At 41.8% G+C, this 22,582-nt stretch overlaps 1 protein-coding gene across 1 annotated transcript in view; it reads right to left on the bottom strand.

The window, feature by feature from the left end:
- Window positions 1-9,385: 9,385 nt before the first annotated feature.
- Window positions 9,386-22,582, bottom strand: part of LOC111674421 (pair-rule protein odd-paired-like) — a 39,039-nt gene continuing 25,842 nt past the window's right edge. Inside the window, exon 3 of the mRNA XM_023434851.1 lies at window positions 9,386-9,949. Within this exon, the coding sequence (XP_023290619.1) occupies window positions 9,715-9,949 (235 nt within the window). The 3' untranslated portion in view covers window positions 9,386-9,714. The remainder of the gene's footprint in view (window positions 9,950-22,582) is intronic.

The raw sequence follows: 22,582 nt of genomic DNA on the forward strand, positions 1-22,582 counted from the left end.
GTTACCTTACTGAGTGGGAAATAATAACTAACATCTAACTTCCAGGTCACTTTTATGCTACATGACATGTTAGTTTCGAAAACGTATCATTTATCCAACAGTTATATGTGCCCATAATTATGAAAGTGGTCTAAGTCATATATTTTTTGTTTCGAAATTACATTGAATTAATGTCGTTTGAAATAATGTGGCGTGAAATAACTGATAAACTCATTTTTTTTTCAATTTTGACTTAGTCCACTTTCATAATTATGGGCACATATAACAGTATTCACCGGGTATCACGAGGTAGTAAACTTATTACGAGGAAAATTACTGGCTCATTACTTTTAAGTCCTGTATTAAAGTAGTAAGTATCATCCAACGATAACCTTGCAATAATGGTTACTATTCTTGCGTATATGTTTCCATTACCATGACCAAATAACCATATCCGATTGATCGGGTAATGTTTTTTTTCAATATTTACATTTCTTTATTGTGTTTAGGGCGATGTGAAACAATAAGAAAATGCGAAAAAAAATCGAATTTTTGAAGTTTCTACAAGATAATACCCCCTTAACACTATTTCTACCACGATTTTGTGTATACCTATTTCGACCAAAAGGTTTTAATGAGCTGGAGGAAAATGATACCGCTAAATAAATTTAACAATTATTATACGAAAACTCAAAACATTAATTGAGAAGAAAAATCATTAAACGTCGAAAATAATTTCAAGGTAAAATTTTAAAACTTGTCTTTCGACACCTTTGGTAGAAATAGTGTTAAACTTGTAGAATGACATGAAGGCATAAATTTCCAATTGCAAATTGGTTCGAAGGCGACACTGACACGCGATTGAAGTTCACACTTCTTGTTTATAAGGTAAGTAGAACGGGGCTAATAATGGGAAAATAGTTGAGCCATGAGAAAGTAATACCATTCCGGGAAGAAAAACAAGAATAAGGCGAAGTCTCGTTGCATAAGAACGGTCGTTAAAAGTAAAACGATCCGTTCAAGGCTTTTCCATGTCCCATTATTGACGCTGCCTGTTTAGACAATGATTCGCAAGTACAACTTTGCTCTTCGACGATAAAAAAAAACTTTGCACACGATTTATTGAAAGTGCGTTCCATCGAGCACTTTCTTTTTACATGTCCTTTTCCGCCACGAATTAGTCTACGTTTATATATAAATTATTATTTTTATTTTTATTATATATATATAATATATATATAAACCGGTGTCAGCAAACCGACAATTACGAGCAGTTCGCATTTCGGAAGAGCAATTGTTACCATCGAGGCCATTGACTTTGTTTCATATCACGACACTTATCCGTAGCGAATCGAGCACCGAGTGGAGGTCATTTGGACCGACTTTATGGCACGTTTGCACGGCAAACCGCGCATCGCAAATGGCATGCATCCAGGACGGATCGGGGAGGAAAAATGGCCGCCGCGAAACCGCGGCTCCGGGAAATCCATTTCCCGAGGTGGTTGAAAACTCGGAAGCGAGTTCCCGCCGAGCGGCGCATCCATTAATCTCTCGGCGAGTGCCGCGTTCTCGCCGGGGCGCGATTTAGAATTCCCGGAAGATACGGTTTAGCGGCTCGTCCATCACTTTCAATTGAATTTCGGACGCGCCCTACTTGTTCTTGTCCCCGTGCCTCGGTTTTCCGGGGTTCCTGCGAAGTATTCGAGTAGCGGGCAAAAAAGCGAACTTGTTTTTAAGAAATTGAAATTTGTTATAAAAAAATTGAAATTTGTTCAAAAAAATTGAAATTTGTTCATTGAAGAAATTAAGACGCGATTTCGAATTTCTGGAGGATACGGCTTATAAACCTAACCTAACTAAATAAATTTTTCATCGAAATGACGAGCTTAAACAAAACCGATAACGTAAGTGTTGCCACATTTTGCAGGAATCCAAAGGCATATCGAGAATATATTCCCCCAAGAAATGTGTGCCTGAACCTTGTATGTTCACCAAAAGATATTAAGAGAACGTCTACTCACGGATTCCGTCATCTCCATAAATCTCGTCGGGGATGGATTAAGGAAAGGATGAGAAACGTAGGAAACTCTAATATCAGGCTAGAGAGCTGGCCCATTACTCTCTCCGCGATTCTGGAGTCGTATCCCGAAGGAACTACACATCGTTAGTCAATCGTCGAGTCGCCCACAGTATCCTCTAGAAAGGTGTATTCAATCTCCATCTCTCGTTTCCTCTCCCCCCGACACTCCTCTAACGGGAGTTCATAAACCACTGCGAATTAGCGGCGCGAATCTCGCTCGAGAAGGAAAGAGAGAGAGGGCACTATTAGCGGGAGGACGAGAGGGAACGAGAGAAAGAGATGACGAGGGGCCATATAGGCGGAAACAAGATAGGAGTAAAGACCTATACAAGGTGGTAACTCTTATAAGGTAGTAGCCTGTACAAGGTAGAGACCTGTACAAGGTCGAACCCTGTACAAGGTAGGTACCCATACAAGGTAGAATGGCGGACACGAATGCCTCCCTTGCAAATACGGCATCGCCTGTGCAGGGTGGGAGGGCATTGATGTCTCCCAGTGTATGTACCCATGAAAGATAGATATCCGTGAATGATAGAAACTTATACAAGACACTTATACAAGACACATCCGTGAAAGATAGAAACTTATACAAGGTAAGTACCCATACAAGGTAGAATGGCGGACACGAATGCCCCCCCTGCAGATACGGCATCGCCTGTGCAGGGTGGGAGGGCATTGATGTCTCCCAGTGTATGTACCCATGATAGATATCCGTGGAAGATAGAAACTTGTACAAGACACTTATACAAGACACATCCATGAAAGATAGAAACTTATACAAGGTACAGTGGCGGACACGAATGCCTCTCCTGCAGATACGGCATCGCCTGTGCAGGGTGGGAGGGCATTGATGTCTCCCAGTGTATGTACCCATGAAAGATAGATATCCGTGAAAGATAGAAACTTATACAAGACACTTACCTATACAATACATATACAAAACAGATCCCTATACAAGGCAAACACCTATACAAGACCCAGAAAAAGCGAGAAAAAAAGGGTGAAAAGGTGGGACAGAGTACCGAGAACGAGACAGAAAATGGCAAAAGCGACGAGAGGGCAAAAGGAAGAACGAGAGGGGAAGATAGCCCACGACCGGGGAAGGAAGAAGAAACACGCCCGTCGAATGATTTATCCTCCAAAAGAGTGGCCAGACTGCAAAGTAGCCGAGATAAGACGAGATCCGGGGAAGCGGGAGAAAGGCAAAGAGGCTAGCTATCATCCGAGATTTACGGCCCTCGTTCTGCCGGCGTTCCGATATTACGCGAGCCGTGAATGTGCATCCAGGGGGTCCCATTATCCGACTCGAAAAACCCCCGAATCGTCAATTTTCAACCACAAAGAAAAATTTTCAACAAAAACTCTCAAGGACCTTGCAACAATTTCCACCACCCCAAGTACCTCTTTCACCTAAATATCGGAAAACCCCCAACTCGTCAATTTTCAACCATAAAGAAAACCTTTCAACAAAAACTCTCAAGAACCTTGCAACAATTTCCACCCCCAAGTAACTCTTGCGCCTAAATATTATAAACCCTGAACAAACCGTTAAAAAAAAAAAGTCTCAAGAACCTCCCAACCAAAGCGCTCCCCGTATATACAACCTTGCAACAATGTCCATTCGCAGAAATCCCTTTCAAGGAAATGTTCCGCAAAAACCTTGAAACGTCTTCCACCTACCTTCCGGGATTTCTAACAGTAAAATCGAAGATACGGAAGCCGAATTGCAAAATCCCCACATTCTCACCCTTAGAGAATTAATAGAAATTATCATCAAGAAATCTCACGTATAATAAAAGTCTACGCCACCGACAAACAAAAATGGCGAAACGCTCTCTCCATCCATTTTCTAACTTGTTACAGCATAGTTTCAGAACAGATGGGAAGGGAGGAAAACTTCACCGTGAAAATCGACTCAGACTCTCATAGAAAATTTAAAGCCTCCTTTAACAAGTTGTCCGGAGCACAGGAAAAAAAAAGAAATTGTTGTGAAATTCCTTCCATCCATTTTGCTGAAGTTATTACGGCATAGTTGGTAATGGAGTAGAGGGGGGACCGTGAGCGATCAGCCGAAGCTCCCTTGGGATCAACTTTAAGTCGCTTTAAGATCCTTAAAGTTCCCGACTTCACCGAGAGAGGGCACAGAGAGCCTTAGAGAGTCTTCGTTCCCGTTCATCCCGCAAGTGAACGCACCCATTGTTGCACGAGCCTTCCACAGAGTGCATAATTAATGGCACCGAGGCCCTGCTCGGTGAAGTTTGAATTGCAAAATGCACCAAGAAGTGGAGGGGGGGTACCAGAAGCAAGTTTAACGAGTTTTTATTGACACAGCTCGCTGATAATCCCGGCAAGAAATTTCCTGCTCCTGACCTGCGCAAGAGATCATTGTTAAGCCATCCGCGAATTGGACCTCCGCACTTTAATCCGTAATTGAAATAAATCCTCAGCATAATTACAAATTATGCGTATGTACTTTACCCTTGATTTTGCAATGCCGATGTAAACATCCACCAAGAAGTGACCCTTTTGTCGGTATACTGATAAAAATCGATGGACATTTACATATATATATATATTTATTTTTTTTTTACACACCTCATAACTGAAATATCACATAAATACACGTATTGTTTACCGTACTAAGACACTGTTGCTTGAATAAAATGTGGCATCGAAATAACTCGCGACTTGGTATGTACATTTACCTGGGCATTTTTATCAGTGTACGTGTAGTATCTTGAAATTAAACAAAAAATAATAATAATAATTAAAAACCGGAATTATTCAAGATGCAACGTCTGAGTGATGTAAAGAACATACATTTAAGACAGTGTACAGGTTTAAACAGAATTTACTTTTCCTCCCGAGCACCGTAAGTCCACTTTTAAAGCGAAACAAAGATATCGCACTATCCCCTTTAAGCCAATCAACACCAAGAAAGTGAGAAACGATCCAACACTCGTGTCCATTTTCCTACCACAGGAAAAATGCTTTCAATTATAAAAAAAAAAAAAGATCACATCACTTCCGGATTCTACGAACCTCCCTAAGGTCGTAAAGTCTCTAATCCGTAAATTAAACGCCACCTACACCCCGGGAAAAAATTGTAAAGAAATTATTCACCTACGGAACTAAAGCGTAGATTAGTCCGTTGAACGTTACGATTCAAGATCACGTGGAATTAAATATAAAATAATAAATATAAAATAAATCCCTGGGAACTGCGGAGATATTCCAATTAGAGGAGGCGCCAAAGCAGCTCAATGGAGGTTAGACCGTGACTGAGGGACTTTAGAAAATGGGAACAGGTAAAGGGCAGGTAAAGGCCAGGAAAGGGTCGGTATATGTGCCTCCGTCATATACCTGTTTCCTGTCTGTCAGGCGATCCCCAGGAGCCTGTGACCATACCTGACCATACCTGACCATACCTGGTCATAGAATGATGGAGGGACAAGGAGGAACGAAAATCCGAAACTCCTAGAAATAACACAAAATCCCGGCCAATAAATCGGGCTTTCGGAGGTTCGACCCTACCGATCGACTTAAAACGCCTCCATCCGTGGGAATATCAATTATCATTGACTTGAGTACACCCAGAAAAAATTCTTCTTCTTCCAGGTCTGTCAAATTTCAATCTCTAATTTGTAACTACATGAAAAATGCCGTCAAGTATTTGCAAGATACACAATGAGATGCCGATTTTTCTCGCCCAGGTCTGTCGAATTTCAATCTCTAATTTCCAACTACATGAAAAATGGCGTCACGTATTTGCAGGACACACAATGAGATGTACTTCTCACAATTAGATGCCGATTTTTCTCGCCCGGGTCTGTCGAATTTCAATCTCTAATTTCCAACTACATGAAAAATGGCGTCACATATTTGCAGGGCAGAAGCGCAGATGTCCGAGGCCCAAGGTCAACCATGAGACGCCATGGAATGCAACTGTGCCCGAGTGAAAGCTGCGCACGTGGAGGAAGTTCGACTAGCACCGAAGAGGATCAAACGACACCGGGACAAAGAAACGCACGGAATGGTCAAGAGAAACATCGTCACATTTAGCGCGTTATCACTCGCCCACTCTTCGATAAGAATCATCGAAGCGATATACGATAAATCTCGATTCCGCCCACGCGACACCAGTCCGACCCAAGCGCGCACACTTTAGCATAAAAAATTAAAGCAATACGAAAGTGTATGTGTATATATATCTAAATATTTATTGAACTTTTCTCCAAACTGGGCGCACAGAATACTTTGAAACTATAACAAATGATCACGGAGGTTTCTCGCGAGATTTCATTTCTCGAACAAAATTTTGTTTTCATCCCAAACAAGGAGGAAAACATATCGCCCAATTTCAAAGAACAGCGAACACCTAAAACCCAGACCAGTCCGACCAATCGGGTCCAATTCCCTCTCCAAGTAGATCCAGCAAACCTCCCTTTCCCCTCATAAAAAAAAAACAGAAGAAACCTAGTCACGTACTTGCAAAGTAGTAGAGGTCCTCTTCGGGAAATTCCACCAAGGTCAATATCTCCCGGCGGCCAAAAATCCGCGTCATAAGGGAGGAGCGATCGATCGACTGACCCGCGCCCGCGGGAAGTTCGGCGAGGACTGAAGGGGACCGAAGGACACCGGGACAAGGGAGGGCAGGTAAAGGCCAAGAAAGGGCCGTTATGCGTGTCGCGGCCGCGTATACCCACTTCCCGGGTACCCCAGGGGTCCGGGCGCCGGGGGGGGAAGGGGAGCGGCCGAAGAGGCATGTGCGTCCCCGATGCCTCCCAGGCCCATACTGACGCAGCCGCGCGGAGAGGGGGCGGCCCGAACAGGTTTTTGTGGTCGCGGGCGGGCGGGGAGGGGGAGACGGAAGGGGCGCGCGGGGGGAAGGGGAGAGTGGCAGACCAGGCCAGGCGCGCCTCGAGAGGTGAACCGAGAGCGGTCCGAGACACAAAGGGCAGGTGCTGGAATGCATTGATTACCTCCTCCCCTTGACCCCCTCCCCTGCCAACCGGGCCATAGGGTTCTTGCCCTTCGCATAAGTTCTCGCTCCCTCTCGCACCCTTGTATGGTTCTCTTTGTTGCTCCCGACGAGACATTGCCGCTCCGCTAATTGAAGGACGACGGTCATGCGGATGCGGAGAGAGAAAAATGGGGAGGCCGTTGCGTCATGGCTCTAACGGGGTGTAGAGGGAGTTATTGTGGGACCCGTAATGGATTGAACGGAACGAAGGGTGACCGAAGATGGGCGATGTTCGTTTTATACAGCACTGACCATCGTCGCGATTCAAGGGGTAAGAAAAATCCCGAAAAATGGGAGCAGATTTCCCCTGTCATCGGAGGCGAAACTGGCGCCACCGCGCCACCCTGCGGCAAATGGGCGAACTAAAATCCGACTAAAATAATCGCAAATAAAGTGTCATGATTCCTAAGGAACGTTGCACCCTGTTTATTGGAGTTTATTTGAATTATATTGTTTAAACTAACAACAGACTTCTTTGGTTCGATGACTTTTTTTTTTTTTCAGTGTAGTTACGATATTGTGACATGTCGGAAGATCATTTGTACGAGCTGAATTCCAATCAAATGGTGATTTGATTGAAATCGAACTCAGGATTTATAAATACCGTTAGTCGACGGTATTAGCTAGTCTCGCATAGAGGATTCTCCGTGTTAATCATCCGTTACTAACCTAACCTACCTAGCCCGTTACTCATCGATAAGGCACGTTCAACTTTCTTATTTATTTTTATCCCGCCCAGAAGTGGCGCCCACATGTCACGATATACTCCCTAGATCCAAGGAGTCGAAAACCAGTCTGACTAACCTAACCTAACCTCATCTAACTTGACCCAGCCCTTCGTCGCACACACTCGTGAGTTACATAAGCTCTATTTTTTCCTTGATGCTCCCTGGAGTGTTGCCCACATGTCACGATACATCCTATATATACGAGGAAAGGTTAAAACCATGAGGTAGCACAAGGAACTCTTCCACTTCCATTAAAAATAACCCTATAAAGTAGACTGTCGTATAACGCGGTTAATACGTTACGCGGTATATGAGCTCGCGTTATCGGTAATCTCAATCTTAAGATGATATAAAAGCGTCATTCTATATATATATAAATGTAAAAATATAAAACTTTTCTCCAAACTGGGTGCATCGAATCACCTGAAACTTTAACACGTGGATTATGAAGGCGCTAAGAAAGAGCGGGATGCTCATGAAATTTCATTTTTCGAAAAAAAGTCTATTTTACGTTCTTGTCCGAGATAAATAGAAATTTTTTTTCGAAAAATGAGACTTCACGAGCATCGCGTTCTTCCTTACGGTCTCCATAATCCCGTGATGAAATTTCAAATGATTCGGTGCATCCAGTTAGTAGAAAAGTTATATCAATATTATGACTATTTGGTATGTATGTGTATATATATATATGACACTTTCATATCACCTTAAATCGGCTCAACCATGATTCCCCAGCATCGTTTCCTCCCCCCCCCCCCCCCCAAGGATCGCGCTGTTTCCACTTTCGCCCGCCCTTCCCCGGCGGCGCGAGGATCGCGACTGACGCGGCAATCGTGACGTCAGAGAAAACTCAGCCGGCATTCCGCGAATGACGCGGGTCGTGTTCCACCAATCAGCGGTCTCGAAAGGGGAGGGGAGGGGGGATACATAGCCGTGGCCTTCCAGATCGCGCTCCAATTACACGTCACTTTCCCGTTTCCTCCGCCCCCTCCCCCCTCCCCTCTCTCTCTTTCTGTCGTTTCCAGGATTTCCCCCACTCTGCTAGCGCGCCGTTACGGACGCTCTCCCCAGACGGCCCCCGACTGCCCCCGGAGGTGGACGTAGGACGCGAGAAAACGTACTTTCCAATTTCTGGGCCGTATTTATTGACCGCTCCTGTAACGTTTCTCCGCCAGGTATTTTCCATGCGAGGCCGACAGGTGCTTTCCGCCGGCAGGTGCACCATCACCCGGGCTGATTCGGATTATCGAAAAGTACGTTTTTACCGGCCGAGTAATCGAGAGCTGCCTCCAGAAGGGGCGTTCAATTTGAGCGTTAAGATACTTTCAAATGTTTAGGTTAGAACGTCCTTCGCACTCGAGCTGTTTCCTTTTGTTGTATTAATCTCCCACTGACTCTTACCAGCTTAGGCAGTACCAGAGTAGGAAGGAAGAAAAAAAGAAGAGGTTTACCTAGAGCAGGATCTGTTGACACGGGTTTTATACTGTATTCTTTATAATTTATAGTTATTAAGGAGTAATAAATCAACTTGATAATAGCCTAACTGATTCTACAGTTATTAACCACGTCCTAATTATCCGAGAAGAATTGTATTTATGTACACGTGTATTTTCAAAGGTTTCTTCTAAGTCAGTATTGTAATATACGACGCTTTGTACTTTGTATCCCCCGAATGTTGTATGTTATTTGTCGTATAGAGGCTTTGGACAGTTGGAAGACTGTTTTGAATAAAGTTCTTGCTTTTCCTCCTATAATACTCGGCCGTTCGTTACATTTGAGGTTAGGACTCGGATACCGGAAATGCCTATGTCGCATTGCCGTGCGCGGTAAGGTTAACGTGTTTTCAGATTTACTAATGGGATCTTAATCGTGACGCGGGGAAAGAATTTCTTTCTTTCTTCGGGTCACCCCGGGCGGAGGAAGAAAAAAAGAGAAACTCGGATAAAGGGGGGCGCGTTCCCGGTAACCGGAAGTGCGCAGTAAACCAGACTCACCTTCTGCTGGGCTAGCCTGAGGGACTCCTCGAAGTGCTTGTGAACCGCCTGTTCCGCCGCCCTCTGTTTTTCCAGTCTTTCCCGCTCCATCTTGGCCTCCCGTTCCCGCTTCTCCAGTTCCCGCACTTCCGCCTCGCGGCGCTCCCTGCAACATCAAAGAAGCACCGATTAAGGAGACAGGAAGAAAGGGAAACACCGGCCACCGTCAAAGGAAAAATCCTCGGTGTAAAAATCAACGACCTTCGCCGTGTAAACAGTACGGCGTTAAAAAATCCCACCTGTTCCTACGTACCGTTATCGAAAAGAGGGCGAACAAAGAAAAGAGATAAAAACCCACGTTGAGATATTCTTTAGCAGGGCAATCGCTGAGATCACGAGTAATGGTAATAAAAAAAAAATTGTCCGTTATCCGATGATATTAATCCAGATTATTCGATGGATTTTCCCTGAAAATATTAAAACAATTTCCATTGGATATGCGTAAGAGTCAGTGACGGAGAGACACATCGGATCGTTTCGTTAAAAATGAATGTAAAACGTTTTTATAGAGAAATTCTGTTCAATGGAATTTTTATAGGGAATGGGGAAGGTTCCTTATCCACGCCAATGACGAAAATTCAGGTCGAGTCGTTCTGTTATATACAGTAAATAAATGTTCTTACAAATGCATTCTGTTCAATGGACCGATTTGCAAACGCGGAAGCGTCGTTCCACATCTACGCCAATGAGAAAAAGTCAGGTCAAATCGTGGGCGTGACCCCTTCCGTTAAACGGCGACGGCTTACGACAGGTACATTGACCGGACGCCAAGCGGCGTTGGCGTCGCTCGTTTGCGTAGCGAATAGCTGAAATGCTCGGGCGAATAGAAGGCGCGAGCGGAACGCGGGGATACGGCCAAGGACGGGCTTGTCGCCGTTACCCCTCCAACCGTTTTACACCCGATCCGGAGATTATTCCACTAAAGGACGTGTGCTGCTGATAATGAAGATGAAAATATGAAGAATGGAAAATGAGATTATGAAGATATTAAAATGGGGATGAATATATGTGCCCATAATTATGAAAGTGGTCTGTCATATATTTTTGTTTCGAAATTACATTGAATTAATTTAGTTTGAAATAATATGGCGTGAAATAACTGATAAACTCATTTTTTTTTTTAATTTTGACTTAGACCACTTTCATAATTATGAGCACATATGAAGAAATGAAAATGAGAATATAAAGATATTAAAATGGGGACGAAGAAATGATAATGAGAATGAATTCGAATGATCAAAATGTTCCCACGAAATTGGCCTTCAAAAATGAAGAGCGATGAATGTAAGATACCATATCAATATCCGAAAAAAAGAATGTCCTTCAATACGGCGAATAACGTTAAAAAAATACATCTTGCAGAGGGCTTAAAAACCACCACGCAAATAAATGCAATTTCCTATTTTTACATGATTTAGGGACTAATTAGCAAGACTTGTGACCTTCATTAACGATTCCGAATGAACAAAATGTTCCCACGAAATTGGTATTGAATAATGGAGAGCGATGAATGTAAGATACCATATCAATATCCGAAAAAAAGAATGTCCTTCGATACGGCGAATTACGTTAAAAAAATACATCTTGCAGAGGGCTTAAAAACCACCACGCAAATAAATGCAATTTCCCATTTTGACATGATTTAGGGACTAATTAGCAAGACTTGTGATCTTCATTAACGATTCCGAATGAACAAAATGTTCCCACGAAATTGGTATTGAATAATGGAGAGCGAGGGAATTGAATTACAAAGGTCGCGTTATGCCGAGAGAACGGAAAGAAATCGAGTTGTTAGCACGTGATATACCTATTATCTTATCATGGGAACATTAGTCACTCTCCCAAGAATAGCCGGCTCTCAGAGATGCACGGGCAATAAATAATGCCCGATTGCCGTAAACTGTAATTTACAAAAGCAAATATCCCGCGCGTCACAACACGAGTACGCGGCCATGAAAACCTGCAAACACGATAACACGTAATCTGCATATTAACTAAAACGAGTGAATTACCGAACCAGGTTGACTAAGGTTGACACATTATGGATCAAGGATCGCACTAAATTGATCTGCAATTAGTGTTGAAACCCGATCATAAATTATTAACTTAATAACCTGATAAGTAAATTCATAATCCGATTTAATCATTACCACTCAACATTGCCCACAACGATATGACAATTACACACCTCCAGTACTTAAAAAAATCTTGTATTTCCCTTAAATCAAATTTCTATCCAAGTATAATTAAATAGCCCTGTATTGATTACAATTTCCCTAAAAACCCCCGTTTGTAACAATTCAAAATCCATAAAATTGAACTAAATATAATGCACCGTTTCAACGGAAAGTATTATGTCGCAATATCATGGATTTATCGCCAATAAACAAACATACAGTGTTTAACAAATATTTTACCTCGCTCAAATCAAGGCACAATATTTCCAGTATAATATAATTTCTGTGTACTCATTCCAAATATCACAATTATTACCAACCCCCATTTTAGCGAATAAACATCCACAAGGTTTAATTAAATTTAATGTTATAATATTTCAGTTAAAAGTTTTGTGTAGGTAAGCCATTAACGTTCCTAAATAAATTAACATTCCGCGTCGATGGTACCGGAATAACGGGCGTTACGGTCGGTATTTCAGCGTTAAATCACTCTTATAAAACTCGGATGAACTCCCGGGTAGGTAAAGTATCGCAATTGGTAGAAGTTGTAGGCGGTGGTAAGGGCAGGAGGTATAGAAAAGTTCCCCGAAGAACATCCCCGCGGCCTCGAAACTTTCGAATGCCAACCCCGAGAAAAACAGGGGGCAAGTTAACTTTTCTCCCGCGGGGCGGCGCTCAAACTTTCCCTCTGAGGTTTCCCCCTTATTTTCTCGCGGGCGAATTAAAAAAAATATCCACTCGACTACGTCCTGCAACTTGCCAGATAGGTTTATGCCTTCGTCGGATGTATTCATTCATTTTGTTATCACGTACAGACATTTTGTTCGACCGAACGCATCGCCACTACTTTTGATAATACAAATTCTGCTCAAGGAAAGTAATTACATGTTTCATTAGAAAGGACTAATATCATTTACATACGGAATAACGAGATCGAAACCCCTCGTTTCCTAAGAAAAAAAGGTCTGCTCTAATTCAACGTTAATAAATAAGATTATAAAATTAAAACCTCTCCTGGAAAAAAAAAAGAAAAAGAAAAACGGTCTACCTTAGATTCGCGAATAAAATTTAAAGATCAAAACTTCTCAATGTTCCCGAATAAATAATTAGATCTAGCCCAGTACTCGTCACTAAAATAATAAAATTTAAACCAATCTTTCTTGAAAGAAAAAGAAAAAAAATCTACCCCACCGCAAAGTTCGCAAATAAAATTGTATGATCAAAGTCTCTCCTTCGTGGCGAAGAAATCATTTCTTCGGATTGGGCCTAATAAAATTATAATATCAAAACCTTTCGTTCTAAATAAAAAAATCTGGAATAAACCCAACATTTACCGACAAAATTGTCACATCAGAGCCTCTCTTGGAGAGAAAAAAAAATAATAAAAAAGATAGACGCTCTCACTGCTTCGGAATCAGTTCAACGGCCAGAACTCAGGAGCGTAGTTCTGCCGAGCGCCGCGGGGCGGCGCAGGAACTTTCCGCGCGTTTTTCTGGCAAGCGGGAGCGCTACGTCACGCGCGTCCTCGGTTTCTGGCTCGGCTAATTATTTTTGCGATCTTTTTCCCTCTTTCTCTGATTCCCAGGGAGAGGAATAAAAAGTCAGCGACTGCCGGTCACGCGGATTCCACGAGCTATCTATTTGTTCCCTTCCGTCCTCTCCCTCGTCCTCGCTCGCGCACGTTTATCGCGATTCTCCTCCTCTCTTTCTCTCCTCTTCTTTTCCTTTTTCCTTTTTTTTTTTTTTTTTAACGGGCCGCCAAGATAAGCATTCATTAACGCTTGCGCAAGTTATTTATACTGTTACGTGCGCGCGCCGCGCGTGCTTATCTCTATTCTCGGTCGGCGTACCGAGAACGCACGCACTCGCGCACTCACGCATCGCTATCGTCACGTATGAGCATGACTAAGTACGCGGATAGCTATGCCGGCGGGTACCTACGAAACGAGTGCAAGTACGCTTTTCCTGGCCATGAGAAGCGGAAAGTGGCAGGTTCATCCAAAGAGGTTAGAATGGGACTTATACCGTGTGAGTTTACAGGCATGGCGGACGCGCATTCTTTTTGAGGTTAGAAAATGCCAATAAAAAGGTTACATTGGACTTCTGTCGTGTGAATTTACCGGCATGGCGGTCGCGCATCCTTTTTGAGGTTAGAAAACACCAATAAAGAGGTTAGAATGGGACTTCTACCGTGTGAGTTTACAGGCATGGTGGTCGCGCATCCTTTTTGAGGTTAGAAAATGCCAATAAAGAGGTTAGAATTGGACTTCTACCGTGTGAATTTACCGGCATGGCGGTCGCGCATCCTTTTTGAGGTTAGAAAACGCCAATAAAGAGGTTAGAATTGGACTTATACCGTGTGAGTTTACAGGCATGGTGGTCGCGCATCCTTTTTGAGGTTAGAAAATGCCAATAAAGAGGTTAGAATTGGACTTCTACCATGTGAATTTATCGACATGGCGGTCGCGCAATCTTCTTTGAAGTTAGAAAACGGCAATAATGAGGTTAGAATTCGACTTATACCGCGTGGGCTTACAGGCATGGCGGTCGCGCATTCTTTTTGAGGTTAGAAAATGCCAATAAAAAGGTTACATTGGACGTCTATCGTGTAAGTTTATCGGCATGGCGGTCGCGCATACTTTTTGAGGTTAGGAAACGCCAATAAAGAGGTTAGAATGGAACTTCTTATCGTATAAGCTTGCCGACATTGCAATTTTTACTTTTTCTAACGTTAAAACTCGGTAGCCGTTGAAATTTTAATAAGCATTTCGCTAGATTGAGTAATATACTGATAACGCGATAACGTTCTGTCAACAACATATCGCCATATCCGTAGATTGAAACTCTCTCAGTACTAACAAAGTAATATTCCGTCAGGAATATTTCATTCAGAATAATGTTATCTGTATTTTTACGATATCCATTTTTTTTGTTCAGCGTACGAGGGGTTAATTAAAACACATATCACTGACCTACAAAGGCGTTATCAACAAAATTACCGCTGCAAAATTGCTTTACAAAGTGCTGGCACAGCAGTATTCGATACAGCTCGTAATCGTTAAAACATTCTAAAAACCGGAAAAAGTAATTGCGAAACATGAGATTATTCATCCCTGCATTCAATTTTCCCCGTAATATTTCCTTTAAAAACAGAAACGAGCGTATAAAACCTCTCATAAATTGCCGCCATAAAAGAAGTAAATCTTCCGATTAAAATGATAAAAATATATACAAGGAGCGACGTGTAATTAAGAGGGAAAAAAAAATATATATATGTATGTACACATTTTGATGGCATTATCTCTGCAATGTCTTTATGACGAATTATCTGCGAAAAATCAGCGTACCGAGGTGGATTAATGGTCGCGTAATCGCGCATTGCTATCATCAGGCACCGGCATGACTGCGTATGAACGCACATAACTATGTACGGGTATAACTATGTATGAGGAGCATGTACAAGGCGCGTGCAATATATCTCCCTCCTTACAATAGAGGCAGCCATGAAAAGCGGAAAGTAGTCGTTCTCCTTAATTGTACTCTCTGCCTCTCGAATCGTACCGCCTAATTACCCACGGAAAACGAGCGAAATTACCTGCGATATATAGGTTTCGGAATTTCCTCGGATTTCCGGCGCGGGGTGTACGCTAAAGGATTTCGAAAATCATCGAGAAAGGCGCGTCTCGAATTTTCCGGATATTTTTGGAGAATTTTCTTTATTGAATATTTCAGAATATCATTTTTTTCTTGCAAACTCAAAGCTTTATCGTGAAGCCCGATGATTTCGAAAACCTCGTCGGATGTTTGTGAATAAATTAGAAAAAAAAAAAGGAAAAAAACTATCTGTAAGAGTGTTTTGAAAATAAATAGCAAAGCGCACCATACGCGTCATTTTCCTCATACTGAGTGAAATTAATTACTTGTGGTAATCTAAATGTTTATGGCTAAATAAGTTTCTCAGCTCTGGTGAAATTAATTTTTGCAACAATTATTCGGTATTGCAACCCAAATAATGGTGTGTCAATATTAAGGAACAATAATTCCGCGAAAAAAAGAATATCAGTGAGTTATACATCACATTGTGGACAGAATGTTGCATTGGATTTAATCAACTTTCTACGTGAGATAATAAATTATTAACAGCGAATAAATGTCATTTGAAGTTCACGGAAGAACGAGTTCGCCTGTGACAGATATTTAACAAAAAAAGAGATATCTCTTTTTACTGCGTTTATGCATAGAGAATGTAACGATAATGAATAAGCTGATTTTATAAAAATTGAATATTGTTACAATAAGCCTTAATTTCGTTCGATCTTAAATGTAAAAATAAACAACAAAGATAAGTCTCAATATAATTCCGTAGCGTTGCGCTAATCCGAAAATAATTGCACTTCGCAAGTACCAGTTATCGGTAAACAAAAAAAGGGGCAGCGAAGCCGCTATAAAAAAAAGAAACGCGACCGCGGTCGAGCGAGTGTCGGGATATCTGGCAATTAATTCAGAAAGAAAAAAAAAAGAGAAAGAAAAATCCACCGTCCGGTTGAAAAAGGAAAACAAACGAGCCGACAGTGACGCATTTCGAGGAAGATGCTAATGCAGTCGAGGAAAACATCTCTTACCGGTTTCCGAGAGTTTCGGATACTGATTTCCGAGTCGAAGAATTCCCGAGCCGTCTCGAAAAAATGAAAATAAAGGAGAGATACGCGTTCGAACTCGGAAATGATATTCGTCAACGGCTAGGATAATTCTCGACTTTTCTCGGGATTTGCGTCACACGTAGACGCCTCGATTTCATTCCGACGTATAATTTTGGATGTAAAAATTGTTGGATAAAAATGTATTGGCCAAACTCCCCGATATTGAAATTTCTCTGTTAATGAAAGATTATAGAAATTCCGTCAGCTATATAAAAGAAAAATTACTCAAAAGTTTATCTATGTATCGATATATTTTTTTCGTCAATTTTTCCATACTCCGATAAAATGACTTTTTGGGGTTATTAAGGTGATATGAAAAGAGTCATTCTATATCTCAGAACGACGAAATATCTATGAAACTTTTCTCCAAACTGGGTGCACCGAATCATTTGAAACGTTAACACGTGGTTATGGAGGCTATAAGGAAGGTCTTGTCACTCATGAAATTTCATTTTTTTAAAAACAAATTGAAATTTAATGAGTTTCAGGACCTACATTCTCGTTGTAAAATTTGAAACGACTCGGTACACCCAGTACGTAGAAAAGTTTCACGAACGACTGACTTTTCGAATTCCACTTTCACATCCCCTTAACACCATCAACAGGTATGAGCCGCCTTAAAGAATATCACAATGGATTAATGCCGCACAATGGATAATAAAGGCGCGGGTCGAAAACGTGCAATTTTTCCTGCGAATAAGGTGTAATAAATTCCGGTAGAGCGGCATATTCCTGCAGGATGTTTATCCCCGCTGGCCGGAGAAAGGGGAAAAAAAAAATAAAAGGAAGGTCCCCTCCCTGTCAGAGTCGGAAGCTGCGCGTCCGCCAGGAGAGTCGACTGCGCAGCATCTGCGTCTTAGGCAGGGAAGAAGGCCTCTCCAGAGAGTCGTTTTGATCGTGAAAGACGAGTTAGAGCTCGCTCTCGAGCGGAGCCTACGGTAAAGAGGGAGATAAAAGCGGAATAACCGGCGGACGAGCCCAGGGAGAGAAAGAGAGAAAATGGGGGAGAGACCCGGTAGACCGCTAAAACCAGTCCGGTATGGGAACTCGGCAGGTTAGCGCGCGAGAGCGGACAACCTTTGAAAAATCCAGTTCCAGACCAGACAAACCAGAATCCCCCGCCTCGCCCCTCTTTTCCAGGGTTCACCCGTTCCTGGATTACCGAAAAAGGAGTCGCGCTCGTCTTTGCGCTCGCGTTGCCTCCCTTTCCCCTGGAGCGCTCCAGCGGCAGAGCGAGCGGATCCACCTCGCAAGTTTGGCCTCTGAGAAATCGGAGAAGAAGGATGCTAAACGGGTCGAGGAATCGCCATTCGCCTCAGCTAACGTGAGAGTTCATGGAAATGCATGGACAATTGCGAGAAGATTCGCCCCTTCGGAGAAATAACGCATTTTTAGGTACGGACGGCGCGCCATTTTGAATTAACGAAACCCTTTACACTCCTTGGTCGCCTATGACTCGACATCTCAATAAATGGGAGTGCAAAGGGTTAAGATGGTATGAAAGGGTCATTTTATACATATAAAACGTCAGGATATTTATGAAACTTTTTATTCAAATCGAGTGCACCGAGTAATTTGAAACTTCGGCACATTTCATTTAAAAAAAAATATATGTATTCTTGCTTCTAGTCTGGACTGGATAAACAAATATTTGATCAAAAATGAAATTCCATGATCATCGCGTTCTTCCTTAGGACGTTCATAATCACACGTTGAAGTTTCCATCGATTCAGTGCATCCGGTTTGGAGAAAAATTTGATAAATATTTCTACGAGTTTTGTAAATATAGAATTTAAGTTCCTGTGATATTTTATATTCTATAAGGATCGTTAGTATATCACCGTTTGTTTTAGAGGTTAGGCGGTGGTATTGAGGATTATTCCCACCCGTGGAGAATATTTTTATAATTTCTGGTTCATTATTCAAGGCTGAAGTAACTTCGAGGTTAAGAGAACTTCAATGGCATCGCAGAGTTTGTAGAGGATAATTGGGGATAGGATATTTCGAAGGTTCGTACCTTTTGTTAGAGATAATGAGTAATTCCGTTTACAGCTTCCCTCTAACCTCCACGTTGAAGCCGCTATTGAAACACTCGGCGAATCTTCCGCGTTCGTCAAACTTTCAAGGAAAACAAGAGCGAACGAGCTTACGGGCTGCTTCACAGAAATATACTGACAATTACGCGGAATCTTGTAGTTACACGGCAGCTTGTAACATGAAAGCAACTCGCCATTTTGTTTACAAACAGTCACGCGAATCGAAGGCGCTTTACCTTCCCGTGTACTCGGATTGCCACGTAAATACCCGATGTGTCCACTTCGGTGATTCAATCGGCAATAAGAGGAAGAAGACAGGAATGACCGATATATTAACACCGCCGACGGTACTGCCCCTCGTGAGGATTTAAGGAAACGTGTAAATAGTCGCAAAAAACCTAGCCCCTCCGAAGAAATCGCCAAGTTTCTTGCAAAGCTAACGCGCCATTTTGTGTACAAACAGCGCCACGCGGTCAGCGCCTGAAGCGACGCCGGACTCGACCTTTGCCAGCGTAAACACACGAAGAGGGTCCACCTCGCAGGTTCAATCCGCAAAAAAAGCAAGAAGAAAAATGCGACGGACACCGAAAGAATGTCGGCCACTTCAGCTCGCGTGAACGTTTACGAGTAACACAACCAAAGTCACTAGAAATTTCTTTGTACCGTGAAACTAACACTTTTCTTCGGTGGATGTTAATAAGCACTATCGTGTTTATACGCTGCGTCATAAAGACGTTGAGATATCTAAAAAGTGAATATATTTAGAGCTATTCGCGACGTAATAATAATAATTTTTTTTTTTTCAGCGGCAACGCGTAACATAATGTGTGTGTAAAAAAAAGAAATGCCATTACTTATGCATTCACCCAATATATTCCGCAGTTAGCTTTTATCTCGAGGAGTGAAATTAACCGGCGAAAAATTAGTGAGTCGGACCGAGGGTCGTTATCGGCACTATCAGTCACCGAGAGGCCAACGACACGCGATTGCCCATTTATAGGGATAATTTAATCAGCCGAGAAATAATTGACTCGCTAATCGGCAAAAACGGATTCAGACATTCCTGAGACACGTGATTGGCCAGGCCGGTTCATTAAGGCTTAGTTTGTTAATCTAATCTCTTTACGCCGCCGCTTTATCGTCGCCTTTTATCCCAGAGAGAGATTAACCTTATTTGCCTGATAAGGCGCGATATGGAGTTGGTTGGTCGAGAGAAGCTCGTCCTTTCGAATGAAATTACGTGTCAATAATAACGTCTGCCAATAATTGAAAACAATTAATTCCGAAATTTCAACGGCCTAGGGGGGTTTCTCCACTTTTCCTGGAAGTCGGGCAAGCTTTCTGCGAATGGGAATTCCTTGGGGAACTGGAGCATGCAAATGTCACCTGTTAGTGGTTTCACTTTTACCTGCCACGAGATTTTAGTCTTTTAATTTCGATACCGACAATTGGAATTTCATCGATGAGCGAGTGAGGGAACGGCTCGTGGAATTCGTAATCGCCGATTTAAGGAAGGTCAGGGTCGATTTTTACTCCCGGCTGTTGGTCACCTGACAGGTGACATGATGCAGGGGCTTTATGTCGTGCGCAATGATAATGGCGAAGCCCTTTTAATTAATTGCAATTTTTTAATAAAATTATTTCTCGGTTTTTATTACGTGATATCTCATTTTCACACGAGTCGTACTTGATCTCTCGCATATTTCCACAAGACAGATAGGAAATATGTAGATTCTGCAATTACAATGGGACGAGCATAATGCTTCCAATTTATCCTAATTTTTAAACAATTTTTTGCGGATTTTTATCAGGCGATATTTCATTTTCACGCGAGTCGTACGTGTATTTTTTCGCGTATATCTACATATCTAAAGGTTGAATTAATCAGGATAGATAAGAAATATGTAGATAGTACAATTCTAACGAGATAAGCACAATGCTTTCTATTAATTGCAATGCTTAAACAATTATTTTTGGGTTTTTATGAGGCGATATTTCATTTTCACCGGAGTCAAACGTGATTTCTCGCGTATATCTACATATATAAAGGTTGAATTAATCAGGACAGATAAGAGATGTACGGATTGTATAATTTCACCGGGATGAGCGGTTTTACATATTTTCAAATTAAGGTATAAAATCGAGTTGACGCGTTAAGCGAGATAAGTCGATAAACAAATCAACACAAAAAAAAATGGTTTAGTCATACGCTCGGAATCTCCAACGTTGGCGCATTATCTTATTTCTTTTTAATTAATTATATACGGATTTGACACATGATCTTTGAATATGTAAGCACGTCTGAAGATTGAGGAATTAATCCCGAGAGATAAAAACCGTCGTTTGTATAAGCAATTCCAATAGTATGGGTATCTTTACATGTTCCCCAAGCAATACAAGCTAGGATACAAAAATAAGCTGGCATGCAAGATAAGATAAACACATAAATAAAAAAAAAAAAGTGTCATAAGTTCGCTAAATGTTAGAGCTTCCAATGTCGCCACATGATTTTATTTCTCCTTAACGATTAATACGTGGTTTCTAATAGGTGATTGTACACTGGAGACATCAATGCCCCCCCCATCCTGCACAGGCGATGTCGTATCTGCAGGGGAGGCATTCATGTCCGCAGGGTATACTGGGAGACATCAATGCCCTCCCGTCCTGCACAGGCGATGTCGTATCTGCAGGGGAGGCATTCATGTCCGCCATTGCACATGCATGTCTAAAAATTGGGAAATCAATCTTGAGAAATGAAAAAAAATGAATGGGAACAGTAAGTACAGGCATTTTTATGTTTTTAAACATGTACACGAGGTAGGAGAGAGCAACAAGTCAGCACCTCGTGCCACATAAGATAAACAAATAATTAAAAAAAAAATGTTTGAATCATACATTCGCTAAACGTCAGAGTTGTCCAATGTCGCCACATGATTTTATTTCTTCTTAACGAACCTTGTATGCTCTGAACGTGTATCTTAACACATATCTTAGGACTGCGGAATTAATCTTCAATACGGAGGGTACGGCATCATGCACATACACTTACCGGGAATTACGTCATGTAGAAATCGCGGTATTATCACGCTCAGGTGCAGAAAGCGTAGGAATGCAAACGTTAATTTGCTATGTGCTATATTATGCGTGCACGGATGAAAAAACACGAGGACGACCGTCATTAACTATTCGCTGTTTTTCAAGTGTCGAGATATCGAAACAAGTAGCCTCGACAAGTAATCCAGTACCTACTACGAAGTAACTATGTAATTTACAATTTCATGCATTACGTGGAGAAATTTCTTTTTCTTCCTAGAAATCGATTTAAGTTCAAAGCTCTTTTTGAACTACTGTTCGCCAAGGAAAAAAAAAAAAAGAAAAAATGAAACTGATAACACCTGAAATATATAATAGTCTCTGATATGCACGGTCCGTGTTTTTAGGTGCTACATAAGATAAACAAATACGGTTTCAATTTTTTTTCCTGAGCAGTGCATTTCCAGTCATTTGTTTTTGAATTTGAGGATTGGATTGTGGTTACATCGGGCTTCAAAAAAGGTATTTAAATTTAGAAGCAAGAAATTTCGTCCTATTAACGAAGATGGATTATTATATAATTGAGAGTTAAGATTAATATCAAGTCCTAAGTGAATGATGTTGGATGAAACTATTCCTCATGAGATATCTTTCAGAATTCCAAAATGTAAGTTAGGATGATATAGGTGAGTTTGAAAGCAGTTAGAGTACTTTGGAAACTGGGCGATGCTCAGTCAAAGAGTAATACATATTTCGTCAACGACCGACTAGCTAGGTACAGGAAGACTCAATA

Source organism: Orussus abietinus, unplaced genomic scaffold (genome assembly GCF_000612105.2).
Source record: "Orussus abietinus isolate OABI.00-Male unplaced genomic scaffold, Oabi_2.0 scaffold127, whole genome shotgun sequence".
Taxonomy (NCBI): Eukaryota; Metazoa; Arthropoda; class Insecta; order Hymenoptera; family Orussidae; genus Orussus; species Orussus abietinus.